This window comes from Uloborus diversus, chromosome 2, assembly GCF_026930045.1.
Source record: "Uloborus diversus isolate 005 chromosome 2, Udiv.v.3.1, whole genome shotgun sequence".
Classification (NCBI taxonomy): Eukaryota; Metazoa; Arthropoda; class Arachnida; order Araneae; family Uloboridae; genus Uloborus; species Uloborus diversus.
This window is the reverse complement of record NC_072732.1, coordinates 117,161,511-117,176,285: the sequence shown is the minus strand read 5'-3', so window position 1 is coordinate 117,176,285 and position 14,775 is coordinate 117,161,511. Positions and strand designations below refer to the sequence as shown.

The 14,775-nt window shown below is 30.9% G+C and overlaps 1 protein-coding gene across 1 annotated transcript in view; it reads right to left on the bottom strand.

Annotated features, from left to right (window-relative positions):
- Nucleotides 1–14,775, bottom strand: part of LOC129217272 (WD repeat and coiled-coil-containing protein-like) — a 48,485-nt gene that overhangs the window by 33,243 nt on the left and 467 nt on the right. The window contains exon 2 of the mRNA XM_054851540.1: nt 5,782–5,902. Within this exon, the coding sequence (XP_054707515.1) occupies nt 5,782–5,902 (121 nt within the window). The remainder of the gene's footprint in view (nt 1–5,781; nt 5,903–14,775) is intronic.

Genomic DNA, 14,775 nt, shown 5'->3' with positions numbered 1-14,775 from the left:
TATTAATTTAAAATAAATCATTTCAAAAGTAAAAACAAATTAATATAGCAAATGGCTAATTTAATATATATTTACCTGCAACTGTGCATAAACAGATAATTGATTTCTTTCCTGATATATGATGTGTTAACCGATAATCATGGTGACATGGTGTGTCAAAAATAAAGTCTTGCACTAAATACAAATGCAAACCAAAGTTGCTTAAAATATCATTACAAATTACAACTTATTCAAATGATTTACTGCAAATCTTTTTAGTAACTGATAAATTTGGTAACTTGAGGAATTAAATTCAAACACAGCCAGATATTTATATTTTTCCTCTTAAAATGCAAAGAGTTATAAAACTTTGATTACAATGATTAATTTTAATGAAGTTGTTTTTAAACAAGATTTAATATTTCATATGAGGTAAAACTTTAGAAATTAAAGTATACTGCAAAATTCCAAGTGTTTTTCCCTTCTTTAGCTGCATATCTCATACAAAAAATCAGCAGCTAATAATTAGTAATAAATTGACTTTATAAATCCTTTATGCTACTTAGCACAATGAGTTCTTTTTCTGGTAACTGTGTCATGTTTAAATGAGTTTGTAGGAGCAATGTGTCATAAGCTTTAAGAAAAATTGAAAAGCAACATTTTAATTTAACATCTGAGTTTTTCCTCTTACACTGAAATTACTTTCAATCAGATAAAATTAATATTTAATAATTTTAACTAATTTTGTACTGAGATACGTTACTATAAGTTTCATTCAAAAAAGAAAAAAAATGGGGTTTTTTATACTAACTGTCGAAAATTTAAATATGTTAATTATTTGGTTGCAGAATATTGAAGTATTTGGCCGAATCGAATACAGTAAAACCCCGATTTTACATTCCCTAAATCTACGTTTCCCCTGCATTTTACATTTTTTCCATCAGATCCTAGTTTTCCATAGACAAATACTAATAATATTATTTTAACCCGAATAAAAAGTTTTTTGTTTAGAAATTTTCTACATTTTACGTTTTCCCTGAGATGTTTAAAATAAATTCTAAAAAAAGGAATGTTTCTTTTTGTGCTTCTTTAAAGCTAATCCATGCTGTTGAATGTTAAGCCATGAAAACAGAAATGCTACTGCCCTATCTAAGATTCCTTATGAACGTTTCGTCCGCAAATGAAGATGCACAGGAACCAGAAGAACAGTTCGTCCCTTCTTTCAATATTGCATTACAGGTGTTTACAAATAATGAAAGACTATTTTCTTTCTCATACAGACCGGAAAAAAAAACTTGCAAAAAAATTTCAATCCTAGTTTGACTTTAATTCAAAGACCAAAAAACAATCAACTGGTAAGGACTAAGTTTTCAACCCAATCGTCCAGATTTGCAACTAAATGTATTAAAATGATCTAAAATAGTATGTATAATAATGTTCTTGTCAAAAAAATAATTTTTTTTAATACCTTTCAACAGAGTTAGTTATCTTCTATATTTTTAAATATTTAGCACTTTTTAAATTTTAAAAGAAAATATAACTACTACTGAACTACATTTTAATTGATAAAAGGTCAAATATCCCATTTCTTCAATTTTCCTTACTTTTTTTTTTTCAGCTGCAAAATTTATGAAAATTTTACATCTCTAAGCATAATAAATATAGAAATATGCAAGTTATACACAAAATTGAACAAGATAAAAGAACACACATTCATCAAAAATTTCCAAAACATTTTTAAAAATTAAAACATAACAATGACGAGAAGTAAGGTTTTTCATTTAAGGAATTTGTTTTAAGTTTAGTAAATGGTCAAGAGAGCAAGAAAGTGATAGGTTTTGTGGGGTTAAATACTCATCTCTAGAATCTTTGGCTTGAAAAGCCATCTTCCCAATCTTAATATGATAATATTTTATGACCTCTCCCTCCTCCTTCACCCAGGAGAAAATTCTGGTTGTGCTTGGGATTTTAGTTATAATCAGGCTTCATCAAACTGGTCCCCCCCCCCCCCAAAAAAAAAACACCAGAATTTTTTGAACGACCCCATTGGCCCACTTGATAAAACCAACAACATTGGTAAATTATCTCCCACAAAAACCCACCACCTTAGTTGAATTTTTTTTCTTATCAAATGTTATAATTTAATATATAAAAAATATCAATTATATTATGATTTCCTACATAGTATTACAATATATATATATATATATATATATATATATATATATATATATATATATATATATATATATATATATATATATATATATTCCTTAATGCTTTCAGTTGTGTAGTTTCATACAGCAAAGTGTTTTCTATACAAACAGTTTATTGAGTAAAAATTATTGTTGAGCACTTTTAGTACATTAGGTCTTTTCCTTTCTCTCTCCCCCCCCCCCCATCTTTAAAAAGTAACCAGATTTTGAGCTCCTGGTTCTAAAAGGAACTTCCTGGCTAATTTGGATAGATTAAGAGGTTCTAAAAGGCACTTTCAAGCCAATTGAGAAAACTATGTTCCCACCACCTTATTTATTAATCATATTCATTTTCAGACCATTTTGTTATTTCCAATAACCGTTCTAGGCAAGATAACAATTGATTTCCCTTATTTCATTTTGAGCAGAGGTTTCGACCAACCAGTGGCGCAGCTACTGCTTCTGCCTTCCGGGGGAGGAGGGGGGCTCCTTTATTTGCCATCTTTTTATTGCGACACTGCTCATAGATTAAACCATCACAAATTATTGAACTTAAAATTAAAAACTTTATTTAAGGAAAAAGAGATAATTTAATTCATATTCTTCTTAGAAAAAAGAGGGGGGGGGTCGGGATTTTCTCTTGGAGAAATGCTTTAAATTTACGTTAGAAGAGGCCACAATTTGAATCAAATTAAAAGCAACGTCCAGAGGAGGGTAATACCAGGAGGTCGCGGATCTTTCTAGAATATTTTCTGAAATTCAAGTTTTGAATTTACAATTTTAATCTATCTTAGAGGACGTTAAGGGAATGAGGAAGGTTCAAGGGCTCACAAAGGAAATACTTTAATTTTAAACTCTGATAATAGAAATAGAGCCTATAGTACAAATTGATTGCTATTATAAGCTTAAATATAGAACTCTGATCCTAAAACTCTGTTGTTAAGGAAATATTTTCTGCATGATAGTTTTGGTACAGATGTGATATTGTGATATATCCCCCCCCCCCCCCATTTGGCGACATCCGATTTTTTGCACAAAATTGAAATATTTTTATCGCCAATGAGGCGATGATTTTTTAAGCATGGCATCCCTGGCAAAACTAACCTGTGTTTGGCAACCCCAAAGGCAATCTTAGATCTGTTCACACTTGTTTACTTGTTATCAGTTTACGCAGGAGAGATTCTTGTTTTTTTCGTGCAATATACCTTACAGGAAAGCTTATTTTGTGCTAGTTTAAACTCAGTAGTTGTGTTTTGATGAATAAATATTAGAAAATGCCAGTTTCTTCAAACTTGAACATTAATTAAAAGTAAACTCCAACTTGGTGTGTATTTGTGAGGTGCCATTGTCACATGTTGTTTTTGTTTCAGACTGAGTGTGAGGATTTATACCAAAAGGTAAGTTCTTTTTTTAGAATTCAAAAAAAACTCTCACTTCCGAAATTCTTTGTTTTTACAAAATCTTGAAGGTTTCTTGTAGTTTTTAACTTTATTTTTACTCTACGTAAATTAATTTTACAAAAATGGTACAGTTATTTTGTTCTAAAATTAATTCTTATCGATGCCACAAATTATTTAGACATATTCTATAAACGTGCCTCCATTAGGTACCCAATTTTTGAAAATAAATTGACTCTAGCATTTTATAAAAATATGAAGGTGCTATTTTATATAAAATATAATAGGTATTTTGAAAGCATGTCTGGATAGCAAATTAATGCATGGTATTTTTGTATTGTTTATGTTTGGGTTGTTCTGTTGAGACATTTCTACTTTTTCATACATCAAAATTTGAGTAACTAAGCGTTTTTCTTTTTTTTTGGGCTGAAATAGTTATTGATTTTGGGAATGCTTTCCGCTTTAAACATCGCAATTTGAATCGCTTTGCTCTTTTTTAGCAGAGTATGAGAAAAGTTTTTGTTCGATGAAATGCATGTTGGAAAATAGCTTTTATTTCTATTGGTAAATATTTCATTAGTGAGCTGTCATAGTGATTTGTTAATTTAAGCATTTTAAACACTTTCTAGTGACTGTTCTTTGTGCACATAAACTTTCTAGTTTCTGGTATTTTTGAAGCGTATATTCGCGATGTTTTTTTGTCGTGGTTTGATGTTGTTTTTACATATATTGTGTTCTGAACAGGGTTGGCAAGTTTCTGCCAAGGTGGTTAAAACCACTGGTAGAAACAGGTTAAAACCGGCATGGCAAAAAACTTTTTCTGCTACATTTGTGGCAGAAACTGGCAAAAAACTCATAAAATGACAAAAAATTAATTATTGACATACAGTAGAAAATGTACTGAAAAAAAATAATTGTTAACCAAAGCACAATTTATGATTACAATATTATCACAATTCAAAATCAAATGTTACATTGTTCAGACTCTGCAGTTACCTTTTAGAAAAGGTGGTATCTAAAATCTAAACAGTTTCTCAATTTACTATGCATAAATTAGAATATTCTTGCAACAGAAGAGCTACAGGCAATGCATCAATAAACAAGCAATGTTCGTGAAACTTTCATTTATTGTACATTTTTTTAACTGGTCCATCATGTTATAACTGGGATTGTGGTAAAAAAATTGACTGGAAAAATAAGTTTCGAGAAATAGCGCGAATTTGTTTTGCAAAGCTGTGACATTATGTACAAAATCTGTGTTAATATTGGCAAGTAAAATTTCGGCATTCTTTTTGAAATACATGATAATTTCAATCACAAGCAATTTAGATGAAGCATGTAAGCGAGCAAATTACAATCAGTAATGGCTGTTTAATTCTTTATGTCACTTCTCTCCTAAGCACCCATATGATTTTTCGCCCTTTGTTAGATTAATCCAAATATTACAAGCATCTGCAATTGAAAAGTCTCCTTTCCGAACTAAATCAAGGGCCCTAAGCATAGGATTTTATTTTTTTAAATGATTGAATGAAGTTAATTTTTTTAGTTTACTTTTACAAACATCATTTAGTAATTACTTGAGTTATTAAAGATGCTTTTAAGTTTGTGCCAGTTTCTGCTGTTTTTTATCCGTTATAACCAGTTTCTGCCGGCAGAAAGCCAACCCTGGTTCTGAAGTGCTTTTTTATCATGTTTTTTTTATCTGAATTTTTCCTGTTGGCGCTAAAAAAGCATCACTAAGAACGATGTATGACATATGTCGTCATACACCGTTTTCTTGGCGCCAACAGGAAAAAGTCGCCAAGGTTAAGGTATATGACATTAGTTCCATAGTTTTTTTTGGCTGAATATGGCCAAAAAGTTTTAAAGTTTAAATTAATGTCAGTAAATTTTCAAAATATGATCCAAATAATTTTAAAATCTTTTATAATGCATTGAATTATTAACCAAACTGAGCTTTAAATGCAACTTAATTTTTTTTCTCTTTGTTAAAAAGGAATTAACTATTTAGCAGCTGGTTGACTGATAAATGCTTGTTAGTTGGATACCACAGAACCCACATTTTTCTTGATGTTTTAAATTTTAATGGCATATAATTTGTTTTCTGCCTAATATAGGTATTTTAAAAGAGGTATCTTGTTTTATGAATAGAAACAGAATATTTTTATTGTAAAAGGAACATGTATTACAAAGTTGAAAAAAATATTTACCCAACATTTTCAAGCTTCAAAACCTTCGGAAGTAAATAACTCTGATCATCAACAGATGATATCGGCAGAAGAAATATTGATGCTCCATCAGTATAAAGCAGTCCCCAGACAGGATTCACACCTTATGGAATAGATTTGAGTAAAATATAACAGTAGAAGAAAAAAAAAACGTTCAATGAGAAAACAAATGCATGTAAAAGTATGAAAGTTAACAAAAATCGAAAAGATGTACATGTTTTAAACTAAATTCCAATATTTTGTACGAAAGATTCCCATGTTCACGTTCAAACAAAAGACTAAAAATATACAGAATAATGAAACAAAGTAAAATCTATTATACAGGGGTCATAGCGCATTTTGACGGTCAAAAAGTAGGAAAAGTAGGATATTTTAGCAAAAAAGTAGGAAAAGTAGGACACTTTTACCTAAAATTAGGAAAATGTTGGACCAGTACTTTAATGCAAAAAATAGGAAATTTTCAAAACAATTAAAAAGTAATTGAACAATATTTTTCATGAAAAACTTCCTTTCATATTTTTAACTTACCAGTACATATCTTACATGCAAAATATATAAATATATGAACAAACAAACAAAATACAAACATAATTATACTTAACTGGAGTACGGTATACACTTTTCTTTAGGTCAACTCAACTTCTTATTCGAGTTATTAAAAATTAAATTTCTTTGAAGTTTTTTTTTTTTTTTCAAAATGTCATTCGTAAGCATGAAATCAAAAAATGTGTACAATACTGATGTAGAAGCAATATTAGATTGTTGACTGCAAAAACTTCAAATTATAAGTAAAACTTACAACTTTTAAGAGCTGTTGGTGCAAAAAGCATTGTTGTTTTAATTTTACCATGTTTTAAAATTTTAATAAAACATCATTCAAAGGCACGCAATCAAAAGACATGTACAATAGGGTGTCCCGTCCATATATGAGGAAAAAAAATTTTTGAGCTACACTATCACAAGAGGTGTCAAAATTTGCGAAATTTTTCCAGGGTTCATACTCTATTCGGATGAAGAAATTCCATGACTTTTCCAAGATTTTTTCATGACTTCATAAAAATTTTCATGACCTTGTTACACAAAGAGAATAGTACTATTTAATGTCAAACTTGCCAATTTTTTTCGGAAACGAGCATTAGCAAAACTTTTACATGACTGCAACTACTTCATCGAAGCACTTACTTGTGACTGAAAACATATCAGTGCACACTGCAGAAACTAATAAACTATTCTTATTTGTCTTTATTATATAAATTTAAGCAAAGTAAAAATATAGTGAAACAATATACTGATGTTTAACTGCCTAACAGATATTTAATAAATATGGCAATTATATAAAAAGTAATGAATAGGACAAAGTTTGAGAGTCATTATTAAGTTTCCAATAATAAATCTTCATAAAATATTGCCCTTTGGTATCAATAGTGCTTCTAATCATCCATGTAACTTGACAGTACCATTTTTGTTCATTGGAGTAAAGCCACAGTGTCAATAAATTCATTTTTCTAAATCAGATATTTCAGCTGGCCACATGGGGGGGGGGGGGGTCAGTTTTGAGAGCTGTATGGTTGGCATCACTGTTTGACTATTAGAATATCCCTATTTCTATGACTAAAGTCTTTACTTTGGAAAGCTTTCAAATGATTAAGAGAAACTCTGATAAATTTAATGTTTTTTTTATTATTTTTTTTTTACAAGTGGTTGAAATAAACTCAGATGTAATTGAATTACGTTTTCTGAATGGGTGTTGGAAAAATCAAGAACATGCAAGTCTACTACTACAGAATATAACATGTAAGAAGTGCTGAAAATAATGTTGAATTACAAAATTAGTGATGTCCCGGCAGTAAAATTACATTACGAAAAAGACGAGTGGCTGTAACACAGAAGCAGATGCAATAAGATTCCTAAACTCAGATTTGTTTTTGGGAATGCTCATTTTTCAAGTATTAACAGCTTTTACATGCACTACTGTTAAATCACTCAAGATTTCTAATGCTCTTTTAGCTGTTGTTACTTTATTGCTGCCCAAAACATTTTTCCATGACTTAAAATAAATTTCCATGACTTTTGATGAAAATATTAATTTTCCATGACTTTTCCAGGTCTGAAATTTGTCAATCTTTTTTCCATGACTTTCCAGGATTTCCATGACCCGTACGAACCCTGTTTTTCACAGATCACGAAAAAGGTAAAAAAAATCGAATTGCGTGTCATCTTCAGGGCTCTACCGCTCTTTGAAGTTTTGCATATTTTACATTTTTGACAGACCTAAACGATATGATTTAAAAAATACAAAAATAAAGTTTAGAAAGCATTTTATTTAAGAAACTAATGAAACAAAGCACAAGAAAACAAAATAAACAAACTACAGTTTATAAATAATGACAAAAGTTTAGAATTTAAACTTATTTTTGTGTCCAAAATTTGGCATTTCTGCGCGAGATTGCAACCTGGTTCTAACGAAGCCATCTCTAGAAGTAGCGTTAGTAACACTTTGTGAAGCCTGAGTTTAACACATCTTTCCACAGATTGTGAGTGGCAAGGAAAGTCAACGATTTCCAAGCTATTATCTTTTGCCATAATTTGAAGGTTCTCGTTTGAAATATGTCGAAGAACCGGTGGTGCTGTAACCTGACACTCTTGTCAGACAATTATTTCCGTATAATCTTTAGCAGAGAAGTTAATTTTTGGTGTTTTAAATATTCTGCGTTTAGTGCTACTTTCAGCCTCTCTAGCTTTTCTTTATTCTTCGTAATGCTAACTCCCGAATGTGCTCCCTATCATCAAACAACATACTGACCAGCAGGTTTTCTGGGTGCGCAAAAAAGCATTTCTTTCGATAACAGAATACACAACAGATTTCAAGTTTTCGGGTAAAAATCGAGAGTACACAATCATTTGGAAAAGATGTTTGGCTGCTTCCTTAAAAGATGACTTTTGCTTGATTAAGAACCAAACTGGAGCGTACACTTTAACCACGTAGTTAACAAGTAATCGCAAATTTTCTGTTGGATTAAGAGTACTTACATAAAGTCTGAGTATACGATTAGCAGAAGTAAGCCATCTCGAGTGCGCCATTTTTCCAGGTTGGCGATTTGCCAGCTCAGGACTACAGAAACCAGTTGATACAGCTTGACAAATCTCATAAAGATATTTTTGATCCGTGCTTAGTTCATCAACCACATTTTTCGGCAAATTAGACAAATTACCATCCACTGCGCAAAAAGACAATGTCATTTTATTTTCACAACCAGCTAACTGTTTTCCAACAGGTCCGCAATATTCTTTAGGACCCAAAGTGCAACCATCTAAGGTCAAGAATAAATGACGAAGGGGTAATCCGTTGGCATGAAGCATACACACACACCATTGCAATGGTCTTTCCAAATTCTCCTCTAAATATTGAATCACGCCACCCTTCCAACCGGTGTTTATTGCAGTTCCGTCACATCCAACACAAATCACGTCTTCTAAATTCAAGCATTGACCTTCTAATAGAGCTGTAATCGAAGTTAGAATTGCCTTTGCAGTGCCACAACTTGGCGTTGTGTGTCCCAAATAAATTGATCCGGGTTCTGCTAAAATTGAGATGTGCTCTTCTAAAATTTCTTTGCGATGGTAACGAGCTCCTATTTTCTCATTTATCAGAGTCTTGTCTTTACGTCCATCAAAGTAAATGCTTTTTATAACAATACTTCCAATATCTTTGGAAGCTTCTTTCCGAGCTTTAGCTACAGCTCTGTGGATTTTGTTTTTATCAACAACTAGAGTTAAATCTTCTTTTGAAACCAAGCCGACATCAGCTAAAACTGCAGAAGCAACAGCAGCAGCAGATCGCGTCGACAAACCGTATCTATCACACACCTTAGCAACTGTTGGCAAGATCAGTGTATTCCTATTTGTCGTTGAAGTTGATGGTGTCCCTGTAGAGGCCGTATTCATCTTTGTTATGGGATACGTTTCTGGAGAAAATTCACGCATCGAATCGTCATCAAAATTTGCTGAGACAGAATCGTTATTTTCAGTAGAAGACTTTTTTGCTGCCCTTTCAAGTTTTCTCTGCTGTTGTTTCATTAATCTAGCTGTTTCTTTCTTATCGACACCCTTATCACCATTTTCCTGTCATTTCTTTGATCCAACAAGAAACTTCTCTCATTGATGGGAACCTTTTTTAGGCTTTAAACACGAACAAGACTCAAATACAGGGCAATTACAAGCCGCAACGTCGAAGAGCTTCTCAGATGACTCTAAAGAGCACTTCAGTTTATTTTCAAAACTATCACTTCGTTTGCTTCCGGGGTATCGTTTCAAATTGACGTACTTTTCGAAATAGAATTTTAATAATTGAATTACTCGTTCCTTAGTTACGATTGGAATTGAAGCTTTTGTCCAAATACTGTTGATTTTTTCAGAAACAATTGTATATATATCTGAACTGGAAGGGTCCTTTCCATTATACATACATTTCTGTTCGCTCCTGACAAATAAAATAAATTTTATGACGTCTTTCACAGTAGGTAGCTGCCGATCATCAAGTTCCTTGTAGGGTCCCAGTATAGCACAAGTAGTCTCACTACGTCTCGAACTCATTACTTAAAACTAACAGAATCGACATATATTACTAACAATTGCAACTGTACTTTTATAGCATTAAAATTACTTTGGCTACGAAGAAAACACCCGCGAGTCAAGCCAAGAAAGCCCTCGAAACAAGTAAAAGGAATTAGCAAGTTGAAACCAAACAAAGTTGAAGTCGTCAGTAACATATTGTTGCATGCAAATCGAGACGTGGCGCCAATCTTCGTAGATGACTCTACTGCGGAAATGGGGGTTATTCCCATATGTGCATTTACAGTAGTAATCACCATGTTTTTTTTTTTTTTTCTGTTCGTGTTGATATTACGAATCACGATCTTTTTATTTCAGCTGTCGAGCTTTTATTTCACAGTAAATTTATAACTTTATTCACAGTACTTCTTTTTCAGTTGCCATAAAAATGACAATTTTTCAAAACTTTGACGATCGGTAGAGCCCTGAAGATATAGTTTTATTCTATTTTTTAAAGTATTTTTGTAATTTACGATCGATTTCGCAAATTTTGAGAGGTCTTGCATTAAGAAAAACGGAATTTTTTTTTTTCGGGACACCCTAATGTACAATACGTATTTAGAAGCAATATTAGATTGCTGACCCCGTAAACTTGTAATGTTTTAGAACTGTTTGTATATAAGGCTTTGCCATTTTATTTTATTATTTTTAAAGGCTACATCCTTAGTTAAATGCCTTATCCTAGAACTCAGTTACATTTCCTCTAACATTATTATTTTAAATGAAAATTTTATTAACTTTAAATTGTAAATTTCCTTTTTTAAATACTAACATGTAAATTTAACTAAATACTTCTAAAATGCTAGCTAAAAGCATGCAAGTAATTTATTTAAAAAAAAAAAGAAGAAAGATGTTCTGTAATAGGAAATTTGAGTTTATTGTTTCAAAGCAGTTCACATATTACCGGTAGAATTTGATATGAAAAACATTATTATCCAGTATTGCAGGTTGACAGGCAGTATCTTGAACATAATACGAACAAATATGTAAAGTTATATCACTGAGCAAGAACAAATAAGACATGGGTGCCCCGCTAAAAAATTAAGGGCGCACCACACTAAATATCACAAAAAAAACCTACATAGGAAGCCTCTCCCCCCCTCCTCCAAAAAAAATTCAACGACACAATCTGCGCTATGATCCCTCTAGGTGGACACCCTTGATTAAGAATAAATATTTCAACCAAATGCTATTCTATTTCTCAGAACCCACTCCCGCCCCTTTTCTTTTCTTTTTTTGAGAATTTGTTCAATACACTAGTAGCAACATTAAATCAGATATACAGTTTTTGCTGCACCACTTCTAGAAAAGTCTTTTAAGTCACTAAGAATTTTTTCACTCAAGAATTTGTGGGTCATTCAATGTAAAATGAATACAATTTTCTACTAAAATTTATGTTACCATTAAGGGTTTCAATGAAATTGGTGCAGGGGTGACACATTCAAAGAAAGTTTTTTTTTTTTTTTTTACATTTAAATATGAACCCCATTGTGATCCATGCCAATTCAATACATATATATCTTTTTAATTTCTGAAGAGTTGCATTTTGGAAAAAAAAAAAGACTATTTTAAATTCAAGAAAAGTTTGTATATTAAGCCTTCAAGGTTTATTGAATTTTTTTATTTTTTACATTGCTGTACTTTCAAAATGGATGAATACTTTGAGATGTTTTTAAAGACTTTTTATGTGTTATCAATATCATCCTCTATAATTAATTTAATCAAAAAATGCTATTGTGCAGCTAAGCCAAGGGTGCCCCAGTGGGAGGTCACTGTGGTTTTCCAAATATTTCTTTATCCTGCAAATTTGGGACATAACTGCAATTTCTTGATACCCAAATGTCTCTTTTTATTAACACACTTTTATTAACTTTACGTGTATGTATCTTGTAACGGAATCTTGCAACTCAAATTTCGCTCACTTCCTGCGATCAGATTCTTTTGAAATTTGGCATGCGACCTCAGACTTGATTGCAATGCAATATTCAATAATTAAATTAACTAACTATTAATTGTTAGTTTATTCCAATTTTAATCAATATTTCGGCATAAATCCAACAATGTGAAGAAAAATTTAAAAAATATATATTTGAAAATATCTATAAAAACCTTGGATTTTTCTGCATCAGACAATGTTTGTTCCAATGTTCTAAGGTAATTAGAACATGAGTTATAATTGTTTTTAAGTAATTTCATGCCAAAATTTAGATGAGCCTTCAATTGGCATTTCTTTTTTGATCAGGTCAAGTCAAGTAATATAAATATGATTTCCGCATACATACATGACTGAGATAGATTAGACAATTACTCTACAGCACAGTTGAATGTTTTTAGAGCTCGGCTATTACGCTTTAAGGAGTATAATTATTCTTTTTGGAGTTCAAGAGACAGCGTTTCGAGACCTATAGGCAGTTTTCTTGGGCAAATTTCATGAATATAAAAAAAAAGTTTTGAAAAATGTTGAAATGAATATTTTTTGTTAAACAAGTTAAACTAAAAAAAAAACACACGCTAACACACTTTTGTAGCAAAATAAACTGAAAAGTAAAAAAAAACTTAAGATATGATTCATTTTGCTACAAAAAAGTTTTTTTTTTTGGAGTTTTTTAAACTACTATTTTACTATAAGTTATATTCATATGCTGATACCTGTAATTTATCATTCGCCAAATTCAGAATTTCTGCCATTTAAAAATTAAAACTCGAGGTGCCCCTGAGCCAAGCTATTGTCAGCGGCAAGAGCATTAAAAAAATACAATGAAAAATATGATACAATTTTGGTAAAATTCAGAACATTTTTATGACAATCAAAATAAAGTTCAAACAATATTGAATAATATACATTGCAGAATTATTATCTTATTGCAAAGCACCAGCTTCAAAATCAATGTTGATTGAGGAAAGAGGATTCTTTTTTGGTTTCTGGAAAGAGAGGTACTGGGTACGTGATTTGGTACATGATGCATTTAGCAGCATTTTATTGTGCTTTAAATGTTACTATAGGGGCATTCCAAGGTATTTTTGACATTATGTAGAGTCCGTAACGTAACTTTTTTTGCCATAACTTTTTAATTTACCGTTTGATTTGCAAATTATTTTAATTTGAGCTGGTGTGTTGGTTGGTAAAGATCAAAATAAAATAATATGCTAATCAAATAGTAAATTAAAAAGTTATGGTAAAAAAGGTCACGTTACGGACTCTACATAAATGTCAAAAATACCTTGGAATGCCCCTATATCTAAAGACCTATGTATTTAAAGAAAGCAAAAATTTTGAGCTAATTGCACTCAGTACTTTGCAACAAAATATTTTAGGTCAGAAATAACATGAAATTTCTAATTTAAAACTGTTTGACTTTTCTCTGATTTAACTGAACTTCATTCTTCCATACTGAAAATTATATCTATTTTACAATACTCTTGAATTTTACGAAAATGTGACAGAAACAAGCAAAAAAAAAAAAAAAAAAAAGATGGGGGAGGACTCGGTTTTTTGACTATAGTTCAAACTGAAATTCAAATATAATAACTAACATTACATGCCAGCAAAAAAAAAAAAAAAAAAAAAAAAAAAAAAAAACAGAATAACATACATAATCAAGTATAATCATCAAAAGTTTGTACTTATATGGATGGATTTTTTTTACTAAATTCTTTTTAAAAACCAAAGTTTTTTCTTAACATAAGCAGTAGAATTCAGAAGAAATTGCAAGCATGTATAACTTAGTGAAATAAACTCAATATTATATATTAACAATTTGCAATTAACAAATTTTCATTTTCTGAATGCAAATTTTTTGAAATCACATCAATTTCAAAGTTTTTTGAAGGAATTTCAAGTTAAATTCTAAAGGAAAATCATGCTAAAAAATAGGAGAAATAAGATTTTTTTGCTGAAAAGTAGGAATTTTTGCTGAAAAGTAGGACAATTCCTACTTAAGTAGGAAAAAGTAGGAATAGTAGGAAAAGTAGGAGGAAAATGAGCCCTGATTATATGTACAAAATCAAGTATACATGTACAAAATCAAGTTTCTATGCACAAAACCAAGGTTCTTTCTCTCACCTTAAGAAATTTTGCGATTGCCATTACAGAACCATTCACAAAGGTTCAACAGCCCACAATTAAGTACAATAGGTATAGATAACATTGTGAATTTGGACGGTGTACATGCAAGGTTAATATAACTAAAATCTGAGAGACCATTAGAGAAATAAACATATCATGACTTTTAATATTAAAATTAAAATGTGAATTTTTGAAGTGCAATAAAAAACACCTTACTTTTTTTGATTTAAATGAGCTGAAATAAAGAAAAAATTTTACCCAGGCAACTATTGCATGTATCTTTCAAACCTTATTTCATA